Raw genomic sequence first — 24,829 nt, 5'->3', positions numbered from 1 at the left:
AAGTCGAATACGCCGTCCTGGGTACCTAAGGCATGCACTGTACGCACATACATTAGTGGGTCCAGAGATCCGGAACTGTTTGAGAGGATCGGATCAAATCATATCTGCCGGCGGCGCGAAATCGATTACGAGAGAATGAGAGAAACCCTCCTGGAACGAGGGCACTGAAGGTGCTTGATGAATAACGGCCGTCGACGATTTGAAGTACTAGATCTGAATAATAAAGTATCGGGTGGCCCGCTCTGTGGGACAGTGCTGCCGTGTGTTACCCCGCCATCCTCTTTAAAACTTGCTCCATCCCTGCAGTGGCGGGTGTATTGTATGTACGTATTATCCCTACCAAGAATCTTGGAGCAGCACCTGATGCGTCACGTCACAGGGCTGTCGCCCACCCTGCTATGCTCCATCCACCTAGCGAGAGAAAGGCTCCCGGAAGCTCTTAAATACCGAGCCGGCTATTCCTGGTGAAGCGGAATTCAGCCAAACACCCGGACTCGGAAGTATTGGTTTCCTTTGTTAATCGCTGGCAGTTCTTTTCGGACAGCCAACGCTATCGACTACGCCCGACTTGTCCCAGGATTACGCCCATGGATCTATTGACGGTCGACAAAGCCTGCTATCGCGAACATCCAACAAACCCAAGAATTTGCCCAACAGCCCGTTTCCGCCACGCCAATTACGTAGACGACAGCGGTTAAACGCGGTGCTTGGGACCTGGCTCTTTTATTAATTCTCATCCTTCTTCTTCACGGTACCACACGCAAACAGAGAATTCCTCGGACCACGTCCTCAACGAACCAGTTGCGACATCTTTTCTAGGCGGCAATCAACATGTCGGAGCTCAGGAGACGCGCTCTTACGGGAGGCAAGACGGTGTCCCGCAAGGCGCGGGCGAAGCCAGAGTCGGGCCTCTCTTCAACGAATCATTCCCCGAATGGCTCTCCAGCAACCTCGCGCGCGGGCTCGAGGGCCAACTCTCGGCCCGGTAGCCGGTACGCCTCGGAAGACGAGTTTGCCAGCGACTCGGAGAACGACGACGTGATGACCTTGAGCACCAACTCGGTCGATGAGGAGGACGACGTGGACAATCTTTGGGCTGAGCGGCTTCAGGACCGGATCGCCGAGCTCCAAGATCGGAAGCGGAGCAGCGTCCGGGGGCGTGAAGCGACGCTGGGGGGATACAATCACCTTCTGAAGCACCATTTCGCCCAACGCCAGCTCGACCGCCATGTTGCCGAGCTCCATCCCGTCTTCCTCAGGGATATCAAGAGCGGTACCAGCAGCGAAGAGCGCTTGCGGGCCCTCAAGGCCCTCACCCTAACCATCCTCACTTGTACTTCGGAAACTGTGTTCGAGCAAGCATTCCCGGTGCTGAAAGCGGCATGTTTTGACGCGGAAGAAGAAAACAACAAGGTGGAAGCGATTCATGCCCTCTGCATCGCCGTCACGTACGGAGGGGGTTCGATGGAAGCTGCGGAGGAGGTACTCGACTTCTTCTTGGAGATCATCGAGAGCGATGGCCAGTCGGTCGGAGCACTAGACAGCGGCCCCGTGGTGACGGCCGCCCTCCAGGCCTGGGCGTTCGTGGCGAGCCACCTAGACGACCTGACGGTGCAGAGCGAGACAGCCATCGAGGCCTTCATGGAACAGCTCGACAGCTCGGATCCCGAGGTCCAGACCAGCGCCGGCGTTAACATCGCCCTTCTTTTTGAATCGGCTCGCGACTACGAAGAGCAGACTGGCGAGAGCGTCGACATGCAATACAACCAGCACCGGATCATGACCCGGATGGCGGAGATCGTCCGGGACTCCTCCAAGACCGTCTCCAAAAAGGGACGGAGAAACTTGCGGGCCAACTTCTCCAGCATCGTCACCTCGCTCGAGCGTGGCAAGGGACCCGGCTATTCGACGGCCGGCCGGTCGGGGCCTAACCCGCACACGGGCGGGTCGAAGTCCGATGACCACGGTGATTTTCGAGAGTTTGGGTACCGAGAGAAGATCCGTATTTACAACCAGTTTCTGCTCATCAACACATGGTCTCTCCATGCCAGAGCCGAGATGTTGAAGACCCTGCTTGGCGGTGGGTTTGTAGCCCACTACCTGGAGAATCAAGTCGTCCGGGATATTCTTAGCGATGCCGAGGTCGAGTTCATCGGAATTAACCCGCCAAGGAAGTAGAGCAGCAGAGGGCCTTCGATATATATCCGGGGCCATTGATCTCATTTGATCAGGTTTGCTTTGTCGGTTGTGGAGAGTTTTAGAGAGGGGTTGGCATCATTGGATTTCTATTTCTTCACCTCGCTCCAGGCTGCGCTCGAGGCAAAGGCTCGGCGTGCGCACAGTCTTGGAAATATCTCAAGCGACATTCATGGTTCAACATAACCAATAGAGTAGATTGTTATACGCAGTGGCTGGTCATGATCTGGAGCACACGTGTTGTCCTCTGTGCACTCCTTGGCGGGTTGGAATGGGACCATTCCAAACCGCGTCGGTACGCCAATTGATTTGAGAGCAAAAAATATCGAGGGGGAAACTGGCGATGTTCTTCATCGAGGTTATGTTCTGAGCACTCCTGCGCGAACTGTTTGCAAAAAAAAAAAAAAAAAGAAAGAAAGAAAGAAAGAAAGAAACAAAGAAAGAAAAAGAAAGAAAAAAAGAAAGAAAAAGAAAGAAAAAAAGAAAGAAAAGAAAACAAAAGAGAGAGAAAAAGGCTCAACGGAGGTACTGACTAGCGTCACTCCTCCCTTAGTAGCTTATTGATACAGCAATTGCCAATCTGGAATTGGCCTCCCGGGGTTTTCTCATTTCGAGGCTTGCTGTTCCACAGCGGGAGCGGTAACTGGTGCAGAAGGCGGCAGCAGCGGGACACCAGGATCCGAGCTCGAGTTTAGCGTCCCGTCCTGCTTTATCAGCATCCAGCCCAGCCACTTTGATTTTGCGGTGGTAGTCGAAGATTGGAGTATCCAAACCGCAGTTACCACGCACTAGTGTAAGCTACAGAGAGAGAGCTTATTTCTTCCCTATGTACTCCGTAAAGTACATACATACTCCGTACGTGCACACGAACAGCGCGATTTACATAGGGAAACGGTTCTGTGTTGAAAAAAAAAAATGGAGGACTTCATCGTCGCTGGGCTTGGGCCATGGCAGCGAACGGAGTACATGGGGCTCATCAACCTGACTTTACCGGACAACCCGCTTTATCCCGTTGGCTGGGAAGCGCTCGCAGTGTGATGATATCTTCCACACTTCGCAAGTCGAAGCGGGTGGTTGGGGTTCGATGAACCCTTTTGGGCAGATAATTAATTGGGTGACAGGACAAGAGTGGCGCCTCTTTTTTTGGGCGGTCGGGTGTGCCGTGATAGTGGTTTCCTAAGAGATCGTCGAGTGGAGCCCTTCTTTCCCGTCCCAAGCGGGCAGCACCCTGTTCGCCCCTCCAAGAAGGTCCCGCCCGTTCTCTGACGAACCAGGGTTCCAAGCTGAGGTGTTGGCTTTTTCCGTTCTTGGCGGGGACGTAGCTACTACACTAGCCGAAAGTCAACAAACCGCCAGCCCAGCCTCCTCGTTTGTCAGATCCCCGATGTCGAGATTTTCGTCCCAGTAGCAATGCTCTCTCAAAGATCTCTGGGAAACATCATCACGAGGAACTGACTGATGCCTACTTTCTTGCACGGCAGTCTTGTCTCCAAGGGGACTTAGTTTCCAGTTTGGAAAGCCCTCCTGCAGCTGGGCCCCACAGCACATACACTACAAGCACTTGCACTGGCAACGCAAGACACCTGGACGGCGTGTATGTACCCTGCGCCTGCAGCAGCCCCTGAGCCTCGTCTCTTGTCTTGCTCCGCCGTTTCTCCAAGCTGCATGTCGCTGCAACAGAGACCCCAGGTTCCACGCACAATTGGCCGATCCCATCAAGCACCGCCAGCACATCAAGCACTCTTAGCCACTCCCGGACCACAACAAAGCCTCTCATAGGTCCCTCCTGGGGTCTGCAGAGTGGGCGGAAGGCGAAGACAAGGGCTCTTGCTGCAGAGAAGCCAGAGACGAAAACATTCCGCCTGCGTGCCCATCGCAAAACCCGCCACTCCCATAGCTCTGGGCCATCCAAACACTACCCGACTCCTCGGCGAACGTCTCGATTTCTCCTTCTCATTCACACACGCACACACACACATTCTTTCTCCCCCTCCCCCCTCCTTCTGTCGCATCATCAACAAACCGGCGCCCGTATCTGGCTAGATTTGCCAAGTCTCCGCCGCCGGTCGCCGCGATTGGACCTGCCGTCGTTGCGCCTTGCCCCGCTGTGCCGGCGACCGTTCCCTTTGGTTGCCGCTTCGACAAGACCCCGGGCCAGAGGTGCGTTTTGGCGTCTTTTGCGCCGCCTCTCGGTTTTCTGGCAGGCCGCCGCCCCGACTCCGATTACGCATTGTTTTCTGCTTCCATTTGCTTGTACGTACAATCCTCGCAGTTTCATTCTTCCAGCGCAGTCAGACGCGCATTTGCATTTTTCGTTTGACCGGTACTTCGTAGACACCGGCTCTGCAACGGAAGATCCGCAACCAACAACCCCTCGGGGAGAGAGAGAGAGGGGCCCTTGTCCATGGGACGACTGCCTGCTCACATCCCCCGCGCTGTTGTCCAAGGACTCGTCTTCCGGACCAAAGCCGGCAGGCTACACACCCCGGATAGGCATCCGTTCTTCCCTCTTTTATTTCCTTTTCTTTTCATTTTCTTTACATTTTTCACTCACCCCCCTCTCTCTCTCTTCGTTTCCACTCTCGCTTCATCGTTGGCCTTTTGGTTTGGTTTAAAACCGGGTTTTTGTTTGTGAACAGTGGAGGGAGCGACTCCGTGGAAGGGAACAATTGGACAAACCTAACGAAGGGCCCGCTGATACCTAACCAACGAAACAGCTGCCCGCTGGCTCTCGACACAGCATGGCGGTCGAAAGTAAAAGGCGACCTGCGCCGCCGTTGCCTGCGCCCACCGAAACTAATTCGACGGTGCTAAGCGGCGCTCCGAGCGACCTTGCTCCCAGCGACACCGGAACCGATGCATCGAACAAACCTGGAGACGAGAAATCGACCTACTCACTTCCCGACGACGGCACGCCCGTCACCATCAGGGCAGGACATCGGCAGAGCAGATCGCAGACTTCACTGCTGATCGAATACTTCGAAGGCGGCAGGGGAAGCACGACATCTGGCGCGAGCGAGCACCGGAAACCGAGCATCCGCGTCCGTGTACGACCGAGCAGCAAACATCGGTCAAAGAGCGGAGGGGAGCGGGATCGCATCAAGATCACACATACCAAGTCGAGAAAGTTGAGCCCAAGTCGCCGATCTGGCCCGACTCGCAGCGAAGTGGAAGGTCTGTCGACACTCACCGGCGACATGGAGGACGCCAGCTCATACGCCTCGGCGACCGAGGAGAGCACCGTCAGCCGCAACCCGATCGACATTGAGATCGACCGAGGCAGCAACGTCCGCCGTCGTCGCCCCGCGAGCCCGCTGATTCCGGCCGCAGATAGCAAGGCCAGCTATCACCCCCCCACCATGAGTGAAATCTCAGCCATCCCGACCGACAGCTTCCTTGACGGGTCCGGGCCTGCCACGTCTTTTGGCATGTCCGAGGCCAAGAGCACCAGGAGTAGGAGCCCCTCACGGACCGGCGACTATCTCGCTGGTGCTGCTGCAGGGTTGAGTGTCGCTGCTGCCGCCGACAAGCTTCGGAACAAGAGCCGCGAAGACCGCGAACGAGATAGAGCGGTCAGCTCTCGGAGCCGGGACAAGGACGGAGAGCGCAAGCACAGATCTAGCAAGAGCCGAACGAGCAGCGTGACCAAGGACGAAAAGTATGCCGAGCGTGCGAAGTCGCCGCGCAGGAGATCCAAGGGACATTCCGACTCTCTCGTTTCGGGCGCCGACTCCACCGTGCTCTCCTCTGCCGTTGGCCCGGGTCATAGGTCCATGGACCAGCAATCCGTCCGGTCCGGGACCTCCAAGGCTTCGTCCATCAACAACCCTAAGCTGCTCGAGACGGTTGAGGACGCCATCCGCCGCCTCATCCTTCCAGAACTCAACGCTCTGAAGAGGGAACAGAGCCGGCGCGGCGCCCGCCGGGATTCAACCACGTCCAGCACGACCACGGCCTCTCGGGATGAGCTTGCTAGCGACAGGCGACGGTCTGGAGCCGCCGACAAGCACGCCGCCAGCCAGCGCGACAGCATAAGGAGCAAAGAGAGCCGAGACCGCGAGGCCCGCAACGACTTCGACGACAGCAGCGCCCTCAGCCACGACTCGATCGAGGACGACCACGACCTGGACAACACTCCGGGCCGCAGCACAGATCGCCTGAGATCCGCCGCCGTTGCCGGCGCTGCCGTGGGCGCGGCCGCCATTGCTGCTCACGAGGTGCTCCAATCGCCCTCTGACGACAAACAGCGATCCAGGCGGCGGCGTAGGGCCGAGATGCGGACTCGCGGATCCGATCATGCTCTCGACGACGAAGAGTCTGACCTTGGACCCCCAGTGCCCCCCATGCCCTTGATGAGCGACGTGAATGCCTCCGACGTTACGAGAGCATCCATCCAGTCTGCCGAGACGGACCGGCCGCATTCTGCCAGCGAAGAGCTCGCCCCCGGCCGTGGCCTTGGACACGACGAGCCGTCACCAGCATCCACTCCGACCCCTACCGGGACGCCAGTCAACCTCCAAGCGCTGGGGACTCAGCACGCTAATGTTTCTCACGGAGACCTCAAAACATTACCTCAGCAACGCACCGGGCAGTGGGACGAATACGTCATCGACGATAACGGTAGGAAGGTGCCATCACGTGCCGCGAGGCGCTACCGGGGTGGAGAGGAAGAGGAGGAGGAGGAGGGATATGACCATCCCGGCTCTACCCCAGCGTATGCTCCCGATAGCCCGTACGATTACTACAGCACCCAGGATGTCCCCCCTCCGCTCAAGTACGTCCCGTACCAGCCGGAGCGGCGCGGCCTCAGCCCGATCCCTAGCGTTTCTGGATATACCGAGGGCGGCAGTGAGGCTCCCAACCGCGAGTCGCGCGCTTCACACCGCACTGCCGATTCTGTCTCTTCCACCGGCGGATCCCCTCGGCAAGGTGGGAACCGTGGGGTCATCGACGATGGACGGAGTGTCAGGAGCTCCGGTATCAACCAGGACAACGTCACAAGCCTGGCAGGAAGCGAGCTGGACCGTGTTGCATCTGGCGAGGGTGTTCGTGCCGTGGGCCTGAACCCTGACTTTGTCCATCCTCCCGGGATTGAGTCGAACGTGGCATCTTTGGTCGACGGCTCGATGCTTGATGGTTCCGCTCTCACAGGCTCCTCCAGTGCCGTCGGTAACCATGCGTATAACGGGCGTGCATCGGTGGCCATTTTGGACGAGGGAATCGCCCGCGAATCTGGCGCCCCGACCAAGCGGTCCGTTGCCAGCCAACGCGATTACGCGGATGATCGAGCAAGCACTCCCGCATCCGGGAGCAGCCGGTCTCGCGAGTTCGTCGAGTACGATCTCGACGAGTATGGTAGGAAGGTGCCTCGGACGACCTACCGACAGTCGCCGACCGTTTCGGAGGCCGCAATCACCAGCGCGGCGGTCGGTGCCGCTGCCGCCGTCCTCCGGGCGCAACATGCCAAGGGCCAGCAGCAGGTCATCTCGGATGATGAGGCCGAGTTCCAAGGGGAGGGTGTCCAGCGGAACAAATCCTTCAAGGAGCGCACAGAGAACGGACCACGTCCGGGCATCGACACAGCCAGCGCTGAACAACTGGTCAACAGTGACGAGAAGCCTAAGCTGGGTTTCAACAGCATGCCTGACCCGAACGATCCAATGCCGGATGGGGACTGGAATGACGATGACCTGCTCACCAATCCATCCCTTCTCAATGGTAAGGGAGGCCGCGAAGAGGAGGAGGAGGAGGAGGAGGAGGAGGAGGAGGAAAGGGATCGCTGGGCTGAAAACGCCACACCGCGGCAACAACCGCAACAGCCTGCAGGTGAGGTCGAGTATCAGGATCTGGACGGGGCTCACGCTTCAACCGCGTTACCCCAGCAGCGAAGCGGGCATGATTTGGGCATGGCCGCCGCGGCTGCCGCCGCAGGTGCGGCTTCCGGTATGGCGGCCGCGCAAAACCACAGCCGCCAGCCGAGCCAGGAGCATGATGAGTGGTACAGGACTTCTGAAGATAAGAAGCGCGACACCCTCGTCACTAATCCGTACGAGGGATCCAGCCCGGTCGCCAACATCCCCGGACTGAATAACACTTTGCTCCCGGGCTTCGACAATTCTGGCTTCGGTGACCTGTACGGTACTCGTAGCCCAGTCGGACACAAGGTGGACGAGGGCTACATCTCGCAGGGCCCTAACAAGACGCCGGACTTCCAGGGCGCCAAGGGGAATGGTATGGACTTTAACACCGCGCCAGGCGCTGGCGGCCTGGGAGCTGCAGACCCGTTTTACGGCACGCCGGGTCACGCCCGGCATTTCAGCGGCATGTCGCAGGGCATGGGCTCCCCAATGTACGATGCCGCGACGGGGACGGGCATTGAGAGGATTGAGTCGAAAGATATCATTGCCCTTATGCAACACGTGAGTGTTTCTATCTCTCCTCAGCCGGAATTCTTTCTTTCAGGGTACTGACTTGTTGTCTCTAGTTGATGGTCCGCGATGCCCAGCGCAGTGCGCGCGACACCGAGATCCTAGTGACTCTCGTCCGTGCCGCGACGGAAATGCGTAATAACTTTGAAGACCTTAAGCGGCTACTCGCTGATACCGAGGATGTTATCATTACCGAGGTCAAGGAGAATACGGAAAAGACTGTTCAGCGCGCCATCAATGGCCCCCGTCCCTACCCCGGCAGCGCCCCGCGCTCGATCCAGGGCGGCTCACAAGCAGGCACTATCAACGGCGACGACATCAACACGAAGAGGAGGAGCATCTTCCGGCGTGCGCTGAAGGGTTTGACCGCCAAGGGGGCGAACGACCTGAGCAGAATCGAGGACATGCTCATGCAGCTCCTGTCCGAGGTCGACGTTCTCAAGGCGCAAACTGCGCCTGCCCACGGAAGCCAGAGCAACCACGGCGAGCCGTCCTACGACCACATGGAGCCCGAAGTCCAGAGCGAGCAAGACCACGGTTACGAACCGGAGGGCATGGCCGGCACCTCGACGGCGAGCCACGCATCCCAGTCCGGATACCTCTCCATCCAGTCGCGCGGGACGTCGGCGAAACCCGGGAACGACCGCAAGGTCTCGGCGCACAGGATAAGCACCGTACCCGAAGCCAACGAGGAAGATTACGACCACGGGCGGAGGAATGACGATCGCCGCTTGATGACACCTACCCAAGAGCAGCGCGGAAACGCAATGCCGTTAGCGACGCCCCCTGGCGCTGCGGCCCAAGCACAGCACTCGCAGAGCAACGAAAACACCCCTCAGACGGAGGAGAGTGGCAAGAAGAAGTCAAGGTCGAGCTGGTTCCGCATCCCGAGGATCTCGCGGTGGTCAGAGACGACAGCGTCGAGCGGTGCGGCAGAGTCTCGCCACAGCAAGCAGTCCAGCAAGGATGAGAGCGCCCACTTTCCCACCGGACAGTCGCGCTCCGGGTCTCTGGACCATTACCAGGACAACTACCAGTTCTCCTCGCCCCAGGGGTTCCAATCCGACAAGCTCCACACCGGGTTCTCCGAGACGGACCTGCCCCACGGTTATCACGAGGACCATGGCGAGCAAACGTACGGGCAGATGCGGCCGCCTTCGCAGCCCGATCCGAACTGGGTCAGCATGAACATGACGCCCGAGGACCCCCAGGTGAAGGCGCACCGCGACTCGCTGAACCTGATGCACCCGCAACCGCGCCAAGGCCAAACTGAGCGCTTCAAGGCCGTGCTAGAGTCCCAGGCGCTGGGCTACGACGACTCGCCCCTCAGTCCCAGATCCGCAGACTGGGCCGGGTCCGCCACCAGCCTGGACCGGTTCGGCCAAGCCCAGCACCAGCACAACGACAGCTACGGCTCGGCCGACGAGCAGCACTACCACCAATCCCATCAACACTGGGCATCGTCTCCGTCGGCGGCCGCCAACATGACGGCCACATCCAGCGGCGTCCCACCTCCGCGCCCGCCCAAAGAGGCACTTGACGCTGCTACCAACAACAATAACGGCCACCACCCGCCGCCCAGCCCCGGCCTGACCCGCAGCGCCGCGGCGACGCCGCCGCAGAACAAGCGCATCAGCAAGCTGCAGAGAAATAATGGCAGCCCGCTGCCGCACCACAGCGTCGAGAGCGGGTACGGCACCATGACCCACGGCGTGCCGACGGCGAGCTACATCAGCAGTCGGGAAGGGGCCGGCAGTCCCAGGCTCGAGAATCGGAACCTAAGCGTTGCTCAGGCCGGCGTCAGTCGGCGGCCGAGTGGACCGCGGCCGATGACGCCCAGTGGATCCGGAGCATCACGGGTTAGAGAGGCGAGTGGGTTGGCTATGGAGTTGGGAATGGAGGACGATCGGAGGAGAGGTTAGTTTAAAACCCATATTTTTCCTTCTTTTCCCGAAGCGGGACCGCTGTGTTCTCTGTCGAACGGTGATGTGTGGACGTCGAAGGACCAATGCTGACAATGTGATGCAGACACCTTCGGCTCGCAGGACACCGAGACCTTCTAAGGAAGAGTCGATCTATTGACTTATAGACCGCCCTCAAGCAAATATTTCATAATTCATGAATGATATTTAGTCGCGGCGGTTCGGAGCGGGCTGCCGGTTCAGCCTAACACTGACACTGATCGCAACGAGGAATGTAGCAGTCATGCATCGCAAACCGAGCAAGATTGAGATGGATCGGAACAGAAAGCCCAGTCACGCTAAAGGGAGGAAAAAAAAAAACCAAATGTGCCCTGGGAGAGAGGAAGGGGCGGAACATACGACCACTTGGAGTTGGTATCTGGGAACTGTTTGGGACGCGGGAACGTGAAGGCTGATGGAGGCATGACTGACCTGGGTGGGGGGGGTACTTTGGGATCATGGGACGAAGAAGAACAAAGACGATGATGATGGCCTTTCCGGTAATTTTTTTTTTGGGGGGGAGGGGAAGGGAAAGGAAGAAGGGGGTGGCTACGTCGTTGACTGGGATGAGGGGAACCAATCTTGACTTCGGATCGTGCGTTGTTTCAGTTGTTGCTGTATGGTCGAATGTATGTATGTGTGTGTAAGTGCAGAAGCAGGCGCGGAGTCGGGGCGAAGAACGAGCAATGAATCTTTTCTTTTTTTTTTTTTTTTTTTTTTTTTTTTTGGGTTGGATAGGTTCAACGTCTTCCTTTGGTTATTTACAATCACAATTACTTGTTCCTCTTGTTGGAATACCTATCCGGTTATTTTATGTCTCCCCACGGCCTCCGGGCCCCCCAGTTGGCCAACTTGTGTATTGTTTTCCCAGGGTGAAGACGACAAGATGGATCATCAACGTGGGGGAGGGGAACGGAGCCGAGAGAACTAGCCTTTTGAGGTGACCGAGGATGGGAGATGACAAGTCAGAGAGGGAATGGGGAGGGGGTGTGGAATTGGGGATGTCTCAGTGTGGGCGAGTCAGTCAAACCAAAAGGAGATGTGGGATGCTGCTGCTGCTGTTGTTGTTGTTGTTGTTGACGATGATACAAGGTTGATTAGTCGGTTTGTTAGTCAGCTAAGTGATTTTTATTTTCCTTTTCTCTTTTTGGCTGATTGGGTTGGGTTGGACTTGTTCGGAAGAGCACCTTTTTGCCGTCTGGGCTGTTCAAGAGAAGGCCGTGTGTCTGCTCCGGATGGTGGAGCAGCATTGTCGAGTGCAGTCGCCTCCGTCACTTTCAGGTTGTTGGTATCGAGATACGGATAGTTAGTTGAACTTCGGTCGCTCATTCGGGGCTTGCATCATCGGTCTCGGCGGCAGGGCCCGGCTGTTGCCAGCCATGTGGGGGCTCGGGCCAGCTACTGTTGTGTATGGATTACAGTAAAGACCGGTATCTCAGGAAGGTGGACCGGCAAGCACCCCGCTCCGTAATCGGGGCTCCGGGCCGAGCCCAAAAAAAAAACCCAAAACCCAATTGTGTCACAATCAATGGGAATCATTCGCCCACTCAACAGCGGGTTTGTACCGGCCTGCGTCTTGGAAATTGACAAATAAGGTATTCGCACCCAACATCGATATATATTTCAAAAATAAGGCAGGACCTGGACCCGGACGAAGCGTGCGCGAGTCTGTGAGTTGTGCTTTCACCTTCCGGATCTTGTCGGGCACTCGCATCATCAGGAAAGAAAAAGAACAAGAAAAGGGAAGCAAGGAGCAACCGGGCGAAAGAAACGCACCGACAGGCTACATAAGATAAAGGTAGCGAAAGCAGTCAATCAACAAATCAAACCAACCCTCTGCGGATCCGGGGAAACTCTCTCAACCAACCAAGCCCCCCCTCACCCTCCGTCAAGACTTCAATCAACATGGCACAGCGCGAGTCGTTCATCATCAAGACGCCGTGCTCGAGCGCCAACATCGGACCCGGCTTCGACGTCATCGGCCTCGCGCTGTCCATGTACCTGGAGCTGCACGTCACCATCGACCGGACCAAGACCAGCTCGACGCACCCGCTCAACTGCCGCGTCACGTACGAGGGCGAGGGCGCCGGCACCGACGAGATCAGCCTCGACCCCCAGGTCAACCTGCTCACCCGCGTCGCCCTGTACGTGCTGCGCTGCCACGACCAGCGCAGCTTCCCCGTCGAGACCCACGTGCACATCAAGAACCCCATCCCGCTGGGCAGGGGGCTGGGCTCGTCCGGTGCCGCCGTCGTCGCCGGCGTCATGCTGGGTAAGGAGTGCGGCGGCCTGCACCACCTGACCCCCGAACGCCTGTTCGACTTTTGCCTCATGATCGGTAAGTCATACTCTCTCTCTCTCTCTCTCTCTCTCTCTTCCTGCTTCTTCTTGACTGACAACGGAACCATCCCGCCTTGTTGCACACACCCGCACGCAGAGCGCCACCCGGACAACGTGGGCGCTGCCCTGTTCGGCGGTTTCGTCGGCACCTACCTCAAGCCGCTCGCGCCCGAGGACGTGGCGCGCGTCGAGATCCCCCTGAGCGAGGTGCTGCCCGCTCCGGCCGGAGGCGTCGACACGGGCGCCAGGCCGCCCGCGCCGCCACACGGCATCGGCCATCACATCAAGTTCCCCTGGGCGCCCGAGATCAAGGCCGTCGCCATCATCCCGGAGTTCGAGGTGCCCACCGCCAAGGCGCGCGAGGTGTTGCCGGCGCAATATCCCCGGCCAGACGTGGTATGTACCTTAAGCTTTCCTTCTTTTACCCCTAATTCCACTGGGCTCCCCCTTTTTTGCGCACACACACACAAGAGGGGTAAAAAACCGCTGGTACCGCACACAGCAACAAACAGGGCACAGTAACTGACTGCAGCAAAACCCAGACTTTCAACCTCCAAAGAATCGCCCTCCTCCCCGTGGCTCTCGGCCAGTCGCCGCCAGACCCGGAGCTCATCTACCTGGCCATGCAGGACAAGCTGCACCAGCCGTACCGCCAGACGCTGATCCCGGGACTGACCGAGATCGTCGAGTCCATCACGCCGTCCACGCAGCCTGGTCTCCTGGGCGTCTGCCTGTCCGGCGCCGGGCCGACCATCCTCGCACTGGCAACCGGAAATTTTGAAGAGATCGCCGAGCGCATCATCGCCCGGTTCAAAGAGAACAAGATTGTGTGCAGCTGGAGACTGCTGGAGCCGGCCGAGGGGACCACCGTGACCAGGGCGTAAGGCTGCGCCGCGGGGGAGAAAAGGAACAGAAAAAAAGAGAAAGAAAGATATTAATCAAAAAGTAAAGAAACTGAATAGAATCGTGATACCCATTTGCTGTTGTTCTCTGATGAAGCTGCCATTCCCGATGCCTGTTTGTTTCATTCTTTCAATATAGTGATGTTGTTAACAGCGGGCTGACCCCCTTACACAGGAACTACCTAGCTGTATGTACGGATTACTTTACAGAGTACGGAGTACTCCGAAGTTACCCAGGGTAACTAGTTCGACTGGGGGATTGGGCTGTCAAACGGTGGAACCCAGGGCCTTGGGTCCGACCGAACCTACAGTACCAACCAAAACTAACGCGTTATTAATCCGAAGTCAGTGGGTGTGATCCGTAAATTGGTAACTACTAGTACCTTCAACCACACCCAGTAACTAATTATTATTATAATGATAGAAGGCCCCAGACCCGGGGCAGGGCGCGTGCCCGGAGAGCCCCGAACAACCTCGAAAAAAATAAAATAAAATAAATAAAAAAACAGCGAACCCATCAGCCCACCCAAGCCCGCAGCCGAGCCCACTGAAAGCCGGCCGAGCCCACTGAACCCACCCCAGTTCCGCCCCCCGACCCGAGCGCAAAATCGTGCCACCTTCGTCCAAACATCAGCCCAGAGTCAGACGGTTCTTGCCCGGCCCTACTTGAGTACGCACAGGCACGCGCCACGCTCATTGGTCAGGGCCCCGAAGGTTTGCCATGCTGCCGCAGCCGTTGGGGAGAGAGGCTGATGATGATGGGAGGAGGGGGTTTACACTAACTAGATGCTCGTTTTTCCCTGGAGTGATCCCACTTGAGAATCTTGTTCCAAAAAAAAGCAAGGGGTGAAAAAAACAAAACAACCCTCCAGCTAACGTAGTTACGCTCTGCAGCTCCTAACTTGTTTTATCGACTTTCAATACCACGCCGGCTTAGATCGAGGCGGGTAGTAGGTCCTGCCTCGCTCGAGGCTTGCGTGGGCCGACGGCGATGTTTCCGTGAGATTTCGGGAGGAGACGGCGACGGGTGGGTCCCGAAATAGGTGGTATGGCATGATGACGGGCGAGGCGGGCTTCGGCTCTCCTGACTACCTACCTCGCTCGCCGGGGAAAGGAAAGTGAGAGAAAGGAATGCCGGCAAGTCAGCTCCTAAGGTTATATATAAAAATGGTGATTGGTTTCGGCGCTGCGGCTCCTTCATCAACTTCGTACATAACACAAATACATAATAAGTGTCAGCGTCGACGTCAATATCAGGAGTTGTCCATTCTTCCCTCAATCTCTGTATCAGCGCGGTACGAGCCTTGCACATCTCCGCCCTCGTCTTCTTTTTTTTCCTTCTCCTCTTTAAAACCTTCGGGATTCGTAACAGCAGCCTACCCCCCCCCCCTTTCGCGCCTCGGAATCCTCGCGACTCCCAGAGAACCCTTCAACAAACCTTGCGCAACCAACCAAAGGAGCCAATAAACCAAACAAAAGAAAACATGTTTTCCCGCGCAGCAATGACCGCCCGGCCCCTCCTGCCGCGCCGAACCATCGCTCGCGGCCGCCAACCCTTTTCCATCCTGCAAGGCCTGCGCGCCGTCGCCCGCTCCTTCGAGCCGCACCCCTTCCAGCGCCTGCCCGTGGCCACGAACCCGGCCCCGGCCGACTGGGGCAAGCTGGTCCGCCGCTCTTTGGGCCAAGCTGCTGTGTACGTTGTTGTTCCCTCCCCTCCCCAAGCCTCCCTCCCTGCCTCTTGGTATTTTGTCCATTCCTTGGCTTCCTACCCTGACACCCTTCCTCCCCCTTCTTCCTTCCTCCGTCTCTTCATTCTTTGCATCGCTTCCTCTTGAATGGTGTCCATCCATACGCGAAGGGAGATGAAAGCCAAACTCCTGCTGACGGTGACGACGGTCTCATATAGGTACCTTCCCGTTGGCCTGACCCTGTTGGGGTGGCCTTATGCGGCCAAGTGTATACTGGATGGGCACGTGTAGGTGCCTGACTGAGCCGGTACTGTTTCGATGGGTGAACCGTGTCGAGGCGGAAGGAAAGAATAAGGGCCAGCCGTGATGATCGGCGGATCGGCGGGACGGCATATACGTGTGAACCGGACTGCATTTGGTTTATCGGCGTTGATCGGGTTGGGATATCTTGCATGGAGCGATATCGGAAAGATGGGGCGCTCTGGATGGCGTAGACGGCTCGAATCAACTCGAAATGTTCTTCCAGTGTCGTGACCGCCAGCGGTACTTGTTAGGATGACTGAATCGGTGAGAGGAGAATGAGGAGAGAGGTGAAATGAAGGTCCGCCCGCCTGAGTATCGGTATCATGCGCTTGCTGCACAGCTTCGGATACCGACTTCGCTGAGGCAATGCACGCTGAACATTACCAAAGCTGGCAGAAGCCATCTGCAATTGGAACCATCTTGAACTTCGCTCTTGATTCGGAAACGGAGAGGGCCGTTTATGTTGTTGACGATTCAGGCGGAGATGTTGATACCGCCGTGTCAGCGTTGGAGGACCCGCCTGGTTTCCGCGCGTATACGACGTAGCTGAGACTGTTAGCGAACCCCTGCTGCCTTTAATAAGCCTGGCAGAGAAGGGGAAGCAGGATCAAGGGTGGAAAAGGCGGGAGATACTTACAACGGCCAATAGACATGCAAATTCCGGTTTTTGATCTCCCTCCTCACGTCAACCAGGAACAGCTGCACCTGCTCGGGCGTCCAATTGAGCGCCTTGACAAAGAGCCTCGTCACCATCCCGCTCAATCCCTGCAGGAGGTTCTCCATTTCAAAAGCACCGACGAGCTTGAGACGCTGGTCTTTGGGCCACGGGTTGCATGGCATCTTGTAGACCACCTCGGTGACATGCTCGAAGCCGCGCTGCTCAAGCCAGCCCTTCCACCGGGTCGGGTCATCGACGGGTGTGCCGAAGATGTGTGTGCTGTCATACAGCGCATCCGAGAACTTGCCCACCGGGCTATCCTCTGGAAGCGAGTCGTCGTCGCAGCCTAGAACACCCGTCACGCACTGGAATTCGGCGTAACCACCGGGCTTAAGGTGTCTGTTGCCGTTAGCCGGGAACAGGATACATATGTAGAACGTATTTCTAGTTATGAGCGTGATATGTATGGAGAGTGTATCCCATACGTGTATATTTGGTCAATGAGCCTGGGCCAGTCCCGAATGGCAAGGATGAGGTCGCGCGCGAAGATGAAGTCGAACGAGTCCTCCTTCCAAGCCCAGTCCTCCTCGACATCGTCCAGTTCGAAATGGCAGTTTGACGGGACCCTGCCTTTATCAGTTCGCTTCCCTATAAGCAAGTGTGGGTCCGGGGTGAACTCACCATTCTGGTTGTGTTGGTGCAATGTCAACTCCCAAAACCTAGCGCCGGGTTAGAACCGACACCGGAAAGAGAAAAAGGAGGGGAAAAAAGAAACCAAAAATGCAGGCGGACATCGGCGGAAGGATACATATCCGCGATGTCTATCGACCATATGCCTGAGACATATAACATGTCAGTTCCGCGACCTCCCGCGCCAAACCCGTCGTGCATGTCGCCCAGTGTGAACGCATGTACTCACCGGTTCCGCAGCCCAGATCTAGTATCCTCTGAGGGTTATCCCCTATTGGGGCGAGGAAGCGTTTCTTCTCGAGCAGCGCATAGTACTTGGCGTGGCACATGTCTGTGCTTGCTAGTCAGCCACAAAGCTCCATTGTCTACTGCGTTGTCTTGGCCTGAAGGCCGCCGAGGGCGAGACAGGTTTCAGAGGGTTCCCCCTCGAGCCCCGTTTACTATACCTTGTGGAGAAGTGCGACCAAATTGGTGGTAGAAAGAAATGACTGACCGATTCGATCCAGCTCAACGTCGTCCATCGGCATTCCGTATTCTGGGGTCCATGTTAGCAGCGTCTAGGCTGTGCCGCTTCGTTGAGCCTGCACACCTTCTTTGCCGTACACGGCATAGACCCGCCCATCCTCAACTTTGCCTTTGAGCATCGAAGATGTGAGCGAAGTCAACGAGCTCCCGGAACTCGACAGTTCAGCGGCCTGGGTGTGCGTGCGCGCGTTTGCATGTGTGAGTGCGGTGGTGTCGCCGGGATTGGTACATATAATCGGAACCTCCATTGCCCCGACCCTCGAAAACTTGAATAGGCCACTCACCTCATCGTCGGCCTCATCGTCAAGGCTTTCTTGGTCCCATGGCTGTTGCGCTGGGGTCAGCCCACTGCAAGAACGAACGGTTCCACGATGATGACGGGTGGGACCATTGCACGAACTGACCTCGTCTACTTCAATCGCGTCTTCCGGCGCCTGATAACCTGCCATGGTGCTCTAAATATATGGGTATCCGTGCGCTAAATTGCAGCCACGATTCGTCGATTAAGTAACTGGCGAAAAAATGCTTATTTAACCCGAGAGAAGAGCGATGTTGAATGTCGAGATGCAATGTCGCCCAGAGTTGGGGAGCCGCGAAAGACGATGGATTTCCCTCTTTTGGCGTTCCTGAAGGGTGATAAGGCTCCTCCCGTTCCGTTGTGGGTCTCCGGGGATCCTGGTCCACAGGCGCGCAACTACCTCCGTACACTAAGCAACGGACATCGGACCCCACGGGTCCCGTCGCCCTCTGCTGAATTCCGGATCCTGGGTTAAGGCCCGATCACGGCCGCGCATCCACCAGTTGGTTAGCTGCCAAACGGTCGGCCTGCATACCTTTGTGTGCACACTCGATGAGAGAGACAGGCAGAGAACTATACAATCTCGTGAAGGAGCGAAGGGAGAAAAAACAAAAGAATCCGCGTGAACGTTTTTTTTTTGGCTACCCCCCTCTGCATCGGGCGCTCGTTTGTTGAGAGCCGCTGTTTCGTTGCGCAACGCTACACAACTCTGGTACTATGTATGTACATACATACAGACCAAGTTGACAGGCGCTGCTTGGCCAATGCGTTGTTGGCCCGAATCCTCGGATTGTTCAAATGCGAACATGAGCGTATTCGAGTTTAGTTCTTTGCTACACGTAAAATTCCTTGGGGCTTGCTGCGGGTTTTCCGCCGTGTCTGCGGTGAGCGATGTAGCCTGTCATGTTCCGTACCTGGCCGCCCTGTACTTCATTGGACTTGCCTTCGTCTTATAAACAGTTGGTGAATGCTGTTGCTCAATACCTTTTAAGGTACCGAGTACCAATATGCGCTATCGATAAGGGAGCTTTTTCGAACTTGGCCCGTGTTGCATGCCCCTTGTTGATAGCTGGGTCCACACATGAGCTTGGTTCGGCCGACCGCCAATGATGCGCGCGAACGTCGCATCTTTGTCGAACGCGTCGAGATTCAAGGGTCTGAACATAACATAGGGCTACCCCGTGGAACCACAACCCAGAAAGAAGAGGAACCGCTCGCTAAATCGACCTGCAAGGGGCGCGCTCAGAAGGTATCCGTGCACGATCTTCCGCGATTCGTACCAGAAACCTTGCAGGGCCCGGGAACGAAGAGCATCGCTGCCCTTCGTTGGAGTGAAGGCACACCCACGATCTCGAGCGAGCGTGCTGGGGTTGACACGCAGGTCAGTCCGAGGAATTCGCCGGCGGTAACAACGGGCACGCGAAACCGCCAAAAGAAATCTTAGCTTTCTGGGCCCTTGCATGTCGAGACGATAGCCTTGTGCCAACGCCGAGTCCGAGATGGCCGACACGCTACACAACGCGCCCATTGTGCTGGACAACGGGTCCGGGACGATACGGGCTGGCTTCGCCGGAGAAGACGTCCCAAAATGTCACTTCCCCTCCTGGGTGGGGAGGCCGAAGCACCTTCGGGTGTTGGCCGGCGCGCTGGAAGGGGATGTGTTCATCGGCCAGAAGGCGGCAACCGAGCTTCGTGGGCTGCTCAAGATTCATTACCCGCTGGAGCACGGCATCGTCACCGACTGGGACGACATGGAGAAGATATGGGCATACGTGTACGAGGAGGGTCTAAAGACGGACAGCGAAGAGGTACCGCCCTCCAGATGCACCGAGCCCGCGCGGGACACGCACAGCTAACCATTCCCCCTCCCCCTCCCCCTCCCCCTCCCCCCTCCTCTGCAGCACCCCGTACTCCTGACCGAGCCACCGCTAAACCCGCGCTCCAACCGGGACACGGCCGCCCAAATCCTCTTCGAGACCTTCAACGTACCAGCCATCTACACCTCCATCCAAGCCGTCCTCTCCCTGTACGCCAGCGGCCGGACCACCGGTGTGGTGCTCGACTCGGGCGACGGCGTGTCGCATGCCGTGCCGGTATTCCAAGGATTCACGGTGCCCAACAGCATTCGGAGGATTGACGTGGCGGGGCGGGACGTGACCGAGTACCTGCAGACGCTGCTCCGCAAGAGCGGCTACGTCTTCCACACGAGCGCCGAGAAGGAGGTGGTCCGGCTGATCAAGGAGGCCGTCACCTACATCGCCAAAGACCCGCGCAAGGAGGAGAAGGAGTGGGCGGCAGCCAAGCTGGACCAGAGCAAGGTTGCCGAGTACGTGTTGCCAGATGGGAACAAGCTCAAGGTATGCGTCCGGTGGAATGGGGGGATTTATTTTATTTTCCCCTGAGGGCTCGTCACAACATTCAAACCAAACCAAACCAAACCAAACCAAAAAAAAAAGAAGCCCGGTCTTAACATGATGATCCTTTACAGATCGGCGCCGAACGCTTCCGCGCCCCCGAGATCCTCTTTGACCCAGAAATTATCGGACTCGAGTACCCCGGCGTGCACCAGATCGTCGTCGACTCGATCAACAGGACCGACCTCGACCTGCGCAAAGATCTGTACTCCAACATTGTGCTGTCCGGCGGCAGCACCCTCACCAAGGGCTTTGGCGACCGCCTGCTGTCCGAGGTGCAGCGCGTCGCCGTCAAAGACATGAGGATAAAGATCTTTGCGCCTCCGGAGCGCAAGTACTCAACCTGGATCGGTGGCAGCATCCTTGCCGGCCTGAGCACCTTCAGAAAGGTTGGTCGCGCGCCTTTCTTTCTTCTTCTTCTTCCCCCCCCCCTCTTGTTCCTTTCAATCGTCTGCCTAGCAAAGACCAGTGAGGGGCTAATCATTCGATTATGTGTTGATATAGATGTGGGTCAGCATCGATGACTGGCATGAGAACCCTGACATTATCCATACCAAATTCACATGAGTTCGCCGCCCTGTAAGGAAGATGTCTCACGAGCTGGCCCCTCGGCGGTTCAGCCTAGTCTCATATCGATTTCGCCGAGTACATATGTGAACCACCAAAAGCCACTGAAGGAGGGCGTCTTGAACTTGCGTGGTCGGAGTGCGAAGTTCCTGCCCGTCGCAGATTACGGAGACATGATGAATGATGTGCGAGACGTGGTTCGTGAAGCGATCGATGGAAGCCGGGGTGTCGGATAGTGCGTGTGCTGTGATGAAGAGCAGCTTGCCGCGAGCGTTTAGAGAAGATGAATGATACCCAGTTTTGATTGACGGAACAAGGCCTTGGCTAGACAGAATAACTGGTGGAAATCTCTTTCCATGATCAAGGGCATCACGATTCACCGATGCGCAGAAATCCAAAAGACTCATAATGAGTACATTGTGCCAAGAAAAACCATCATCGCAGTTGGGGGTATATTGATTCGTACAAGTCCGTCAAGAAGAACGCCCATCCCCATGAATCCCGCGCCTTTTTCTTTTTGTTCTGATCCTTTTTCCTCGTGCATGACGGGCGAGCAGAGCTCTGCCCTACTGACACAACCCGTGCTCCATCCGTTCCCTTCCTCAACATCACATGAACTTTTTTTTTTTTCCCTTTTCACCGTGCCCAAACCCAGAACGGACTTTGAGCGTGACATGGTCGCCGCTCCTAACACATAGCCCTTCCCTTGACGCTCGCCAAAACGCCTTGCTTGCAAAGACAATACAACCGATTAGACAACAAAGGAGAGAAAGGGAGAGAGTGTGTGAGTGAGAGAGAGAGCTCTAGTGCCCCGCGCTCTTCACCCGACCCCAGAAGCCGGCGAGCGAGCTGACGGTCGACGTCGAGGACCGCCAGCTGCCCTGGGTGCTGGCCGAGTCGCGACGACCGAGCGTGGCGCCGTCCTCGTCTGCCGAGGGGCTAGTGAAGAAGATGTTGCCGGCGCCGCCGCGCCCGACGTGGCTCATGCCGGCCGCCTTCTTCTCGCGCACCTCGGCGCGCGCGTACTCCTCGTCGAACGAGATCACGGGCCGCTCCGAGGCCGCGTGGGCGTTACCGGCGCCGCCGCGGCCCGAGTAGAAGCGGCGGCTGCTGGAGGAGGAGGTCGTGCTCGTGGTGGCCGGGGTCGGCACGCCGCTTGGGGAGGTCGTTGCTGGCGCACGGAAGAAGTTGCCAAGGCCGCCGCGGCCCGAGTGGGTGTAGCTGTTTTGGGGCACCGTCGGGTGTGGTTCGGTGATGGTGTAGGCCATTATAACCTCTTTGAATTGGTTGCTTGTTGCTAGGTGGTGGAGTAGGTCGCGGTGCCTTTGTATATGGGTATGTAGAGTACTTGTGGTATGCGGTGGCTACAGTGCCGTTGTGTCTTGTTGTTGTCCGGAGACTTTTGCAGAGGAGAGCTCGATGTGAAGGCTGAGCTTTTACGGTCGAGAGATCTGAAATTGAGGTGATTGCGACTTGCCGCAAATATGGCTGGTTGCTGTGACACCGTTCGGTTTTGAGGGGAAGTCTGGAGCAGGAGAAAGGACTTTTAAGACCGGGATGGGTTGTGTAGAGAGTAAGAGTAAGTGGTGCCAGCCCCTCGCAGCCGAGGAAAAAGTCTCCTTCCAAAAAAAGGCTGTAACTCCAGCCCGGGCTCTGGGCGGGAAGTCGCATGACCACAATGGCTTGCGCTGAATCGCGCAATCCGTTGCTTCCACCAATGTGCCGACTGGGTATGTCTGTAGATACATCGGTACACTTTCACCTCATCAGCCTTCAAGCCAACCAAATGAGAGGCCTAGGGACGCTTGCCCAGCCGAGCGGCTCTCCAAGGCACAAACCTGCAGAGCAAAGCCCCGAGCAAAGTTACGTCAACTCGTGGCCCGGCAGCCACGAATGCAAACACAAGCCATGCGCCGGGCAGCAAGCCACTGACGGCAACTGGCAGAACATCGCTTCAGCGCTCACGGTAGTTAATGAGCAGCGGCAGGGAGTCAACAAGTCAGCTTTTGCGCATCGATCTGACCAATGCTGGGCGGCTGAAGGATGGCGTCAGGTGCCACTCGTTGGCTTGACGTTGGAGTTCCAAGTTGAAGCTGAGACTCCAGTACAAGCTTTCCGTTACTTGATGAAAACTTCGGAGTGGTCACGCGGCGCGCTACCGTCTTATTCGTTACGCAATCGTTTTGCTTCCCCGCAAAGTACCTTTTCGCTGTGAATCCAGCAAAACAGTACCTCTTAATGGGCCTTGGCGGAACCCCTGCAAACCTCAATGCCAAGCGGCCGCTGTTGAAATTTCGTACAACCACGCGGCAACCGGCGCTTTTTGCACCACCTGCAGACGGCTGACGCCAGTATGCCTCCAACAAGTCAACCCGGCTGCAGCACGTTGTTCGCTGTTCTAGCGGCAGTATTGCGTCAAGAGGGTGCGGTTGCGCCTTCCAAGCAGGGCGTGGCTGGGCGCGAAGCTAAGCCTCCCACTTGGCAATAAAAATCTTCCAGGAGCTCGCGAGCTTCAGAACAGAGTCATTCTTTCCGTGTCCAAGTTTGTCGTTGGAAAGTGGGTTCGTTAGTGTGCACTCGCTCCTCCGTCAAAGAAAGAAACAAACCCGGTCGATGACAACCCCGGATTTTCAAAGAGATCTGGAGCCGGCAGGTAGGCGCCTTCCGAAGGCCCCCTTTCTGCATCCTCGCTTCCCATCTTTCCAGAAACTTGTATCTCGAACCCATCTAAGCCAGAATCGGAAACCTAGCAAAAGAACACAAACGCCTGTCATCGCGCTTTCGGCCTTCATCGAAAAGAGACGAGGTGATTCACCTAAGGCAAGCCGTGGCTTCAGCCCTGCTGTTTCTGTCTACCGAGCCGCCACCTTTCAAGCCGTCACCATGTTTTTTTTGTCTCTAATTGACGACGCGTGTCCCTGAACCATGCCGCCCTCCCCTCCCTCCTGGCCCGTCTCATTACCCGTCTTTTTTTTGGCCCATCAGAACGTCCCTCCTTATGTTGTCGCCTGCGGTGGGAACCGCCGTTCCTGATCATCATCGCAGGCTGCCTCCGCGGAAATGGCATGGCTTGTCGAACTGTTGTGCAACGTTCTACTACGGACTGTGCTTCCCCAGCGGGCCATAAGACGGAGACACTCGGCGGCTCATGCTATGTCTTCTGCTGAATTAGACTAGAGAGCGCTATGAACAAGTATGCTCCGTGTGAACTCCCACACAAGCTACTTCGTAGAGTAAGGCACATCGAGGTTGGCTTTTTCTTGTAGAGTGTCTTGCAAGCCTGGGGTAACATTGCATGCCTGAACGGCCCGTTCCGAGAAGTGCCTGGAACATTCCGATGATATGCTCGAGACTTTCATATTAGCTTTGTTTATCTTCGATGTTCAGCACCAATAGGCTCCTAGTGTACCATTGACGCCACGCTGGTGCCGAACGACCTTCTCGGACTAAATGTCCGAAAAGGGCTCGGCATTTTCAAAAGAAGCTGAGGTAACTGAGTGCGACAGCAAGTACAGGGGGCAAAAAGCGGCCGACCATACAGCAGAGAAGGCTACCAGAGTTGGCAAAATACATGTTTAACCACAGCTTTAAGAACATGCATGCGATGTATTCGCCTCGGCGCTGCCCGCTTTTCCGGCAGTTCAAGCATAAAGTTTGACAAAAGCCAGCCATCTCAACCAGTGACACCAACGCCACGCACTCGAAGAGACTCGCAGCACGGTCATAGAGTCTCAGAGGGTATTAATCTCTTCCAAACACAGATGAAGCTGACACACATGCTCTCTCCGTCTTTTGAAACATACAAACAAAACAAGTACTACTCCGTCGCTGGGAATCTCCACATCAACACCTCGTTTCA

The 24,829-nt window shown here is 56.8% G+C and overlaps 7 protein-coding genes across 7 annotated transcripts; 5 read left to right on the top strand and 2 right to left on the bottom strand.

Moving 5' to 3' along the window:
- Positions 1–514: 514 nt before the first annotated feature.
- Positions 515–2,397, top strand: MYCTH_2314883 (uncharacterized protein). Its single transcript, XM_003662177.1, has one exon. The coding sequence runs from the start codon at positions 832–834 to the stop codon at positions 2,176–2,178; it is 1,347 nt and encodes a 448-aa protein (XP_003662225.1). The 5' UTR covers positions 515–831; the 3' UTR covers positions 2,179–2,397.
- A 2,055-nt stretch (positions 2,398–4,452) lies between these two features.
- On the top strand, positions 4,453–10,865 carry MYCTH_2302605 (uncharacterized protein). The gene is made up of 3 exons (XM_003662176.1): positions 4,453–8,615; positions 8,681–10,541; positions 10,653–10,865. The coding sequence occupies exons 1-3, from the start codon at positions 5,394–5,396 to the stop codon at positions 10,685–10,687; spliced, it is 5,118 nt and encodes a 1,705-aa protein (XP_003662224.1). The 5' UTR covers positions 4,453–5,393; the 3' UTR covers positions 10,688–10,865.
- A 1,317-nt stretch (positions 10,866–12,182) lies between these two features.
- Positions 12,183–13,905, top strand: MYCTH_2314882 (uncharacterized protein). Its single transcript, XM_003662175.1, has 3 exons — positions 12,183–12,923; positions 13,023–13,321; positions 13,468–13,905. Exons 1-3 carry the CDS (start codon positions 12,491–12,493, stop codon positions 13,807–13,809), a joined length of 1,074 nt encoding a protein of 357 aa, XP_003662223.1. The 5' UTR covers positions 12,183–12,490; the 3' UTR covers positions 13,810–13,905.
- A 1,424-nt stretch (positions 13,906–15,329) lies between these two features.
- Positions 15,330–15,806, top strand: MYCTH_45669 (uncharacterized protein; the record flags this gene model as incomplete). Its single annotated transcript, XM_003662174.1, has 2 exons — positions 15,330–15,520; positions 15,734–15,806. 2 exons carry the CDS (start codon positions 15,330–15,332, stop codon positions 15,804–15,806), a joined length of 264 nt encoding a protein of 87 aa, XP_003662222.1.
- A 470-nt stretch (positions 15,807–16,276) lies between these two features.
- On the bottom strand, positions 16,277–18,140 carry MYCTH_2125965 (uncharacterized protein; the record flags this gene model as incomplete). Its single annotated transcript, XM_003662173.1, has 10 exons — positions 16,277–16,364; positions 16,456–16,875; positions 16,962–17,102; positions 17,158–17,195; positions 17,269–17,312; positions 17,396–17,497; positions 17,660–17,701; positions 17,756–17,861; positions 17,976–18,017; positions 18,096–18,140. 10 exons carry the CDS (start codon positions 18,138–18,140, stop codon positions 16,277–16,279), a joined length of 1,068 nt encoding a protein of 355 aa, XP_003662221.1.
- Positions 18,141–19,105: 965 nt separating this feature from the next.
- On the top strand, positions 19,106–20,983 carry MYCTH_2302591 (actin2-like protein). The gene is made up of 4 exons (XM_003662172.1): positions 19,106–19,797; positions 19,891–20,346; positions 20,478–20,792; positions 20,908–20,983. The coding sequence occupies exons 1-4, from the start codon at positions 19,489–19,491 to the stop codon at positions 20,968–20,970; spliced, it is 1,143 nt and encodes a 380-aa protein (XP_003662220.1). The 5' UTR covers positions 19,106–19,488; the 3' UTR covers positions 20,971–20,983.
- Positions 20,984–21,247: 264 nt separating this feature from the next.
- MYCTH_2314878 (uncharacterized protein) lies at positions 21,248–22,531 on the bottom strand. Its single transcript, XM_003662171.1, has one exon. It carries the CDS (start codon positions 22,236–22,238, stop codon positions 21,774–21,776), a length of 465 nt encoding a protein of 154 aa, XP_003662219.1. The 5' UTR covers positions 22,239–22,531; the 3' UTR covers positions 21,248–21,773.
- Positions 22,532–24,829: the final 2,298 nt, after the last annotated feature.

Source organism: Thermothelomyces thermophilus, chromosome 2, assembly GCF_000226095.1.
Source record: "Thermothelomyces thermophilus ATCC 42464 chromosome 2, complete sequence".
Classification (NCBI taxonomy): domain Eukaryota; kingdom Fungi; phylum Ascomycota; class Sordariomycetes; order Sordariales; family Chaetomiaceae; genus Thermothelomyces; species Thermothelomyces thermophilus.
This window is presented reverse-complemented; position numbering and strand designations above follow the sequence as displayed.

Coding starts and splice junctions, on each gene's coding strand:
- MYCTH_2314883 (XM_003662177.1), top strand. CDS start 832: ATGTCGGAGCTCAGGAGACGCGCTCTTACGGGAGGCAAGACGGTGTCC.
- MYCTH_2302605 (XM_003662176.1), top strand. CDS start 5,394: ATGGAGGACGCCAGCTCATACGCCTCGGCGACCGAGGAGAGCACCGTC. Junction 8,616..8,680: donor TCATTGCCCTTATGCAACAC/GTGAGTGTTTCT, acceptor TGTTGTCTCTAG/TTGATGGTCCGCGATGCCCA. Junction 10,542..10,652: donor GGAGGACGATCGGAGGAGAG/GTTAGTTTAAAA, acceptor AATGTGATGCAG/ACACCTTCGGCTCGCAGGAC.
- MYCTH_2314882 (XM_003662175.1), top strand. CDS start 12,491: ATGGCACAGCGCGAGTCGTTCATCATCAAGACGCCGTGCTCGAGCGCC. Junction 12,924..13,022: donor CGACTTTTGCCTCATGATCG/GTAAGTCATACT, acceptor ACCCGCACGCAG/AGCGCCACCCGGACAACGTG. Junction 13,322..13,467: donor AATATCCCCGGCCAGACGTG/GTATGTACCTTA, acceptor AGCAAAACCCAG/ACTTTCAACCTCCAAAGAAT.
- MYCTH_2302591 (XM_003662172.1), top strand. CDS start 19,489: ATGGCCGACACGCTACACAACGCGCCCATTGTGCTGGACAACGGGTCC. Junction 20,347..20,477: donor CAGATGGGAACAAGCTCAAG/GTATGCGTCCGG, acceptor GATCCTTTACAG/ATCGGCGCCGAACGCTTCCG. Junction 20,793..20,907: donor GCCTGAGCACCTTCAGAAAG/GTTGGTCGCGCG, acceptor GTGTTGATATAG/ATGTGGGTCAGCATCGATGA.
- MYCTH_2314878 (XM_003662171.1), bottom strand. CDS start 22,238: ATGGCCTACACCATCACCGAACCACACCCGACGGTGCCCCAAAACAGC.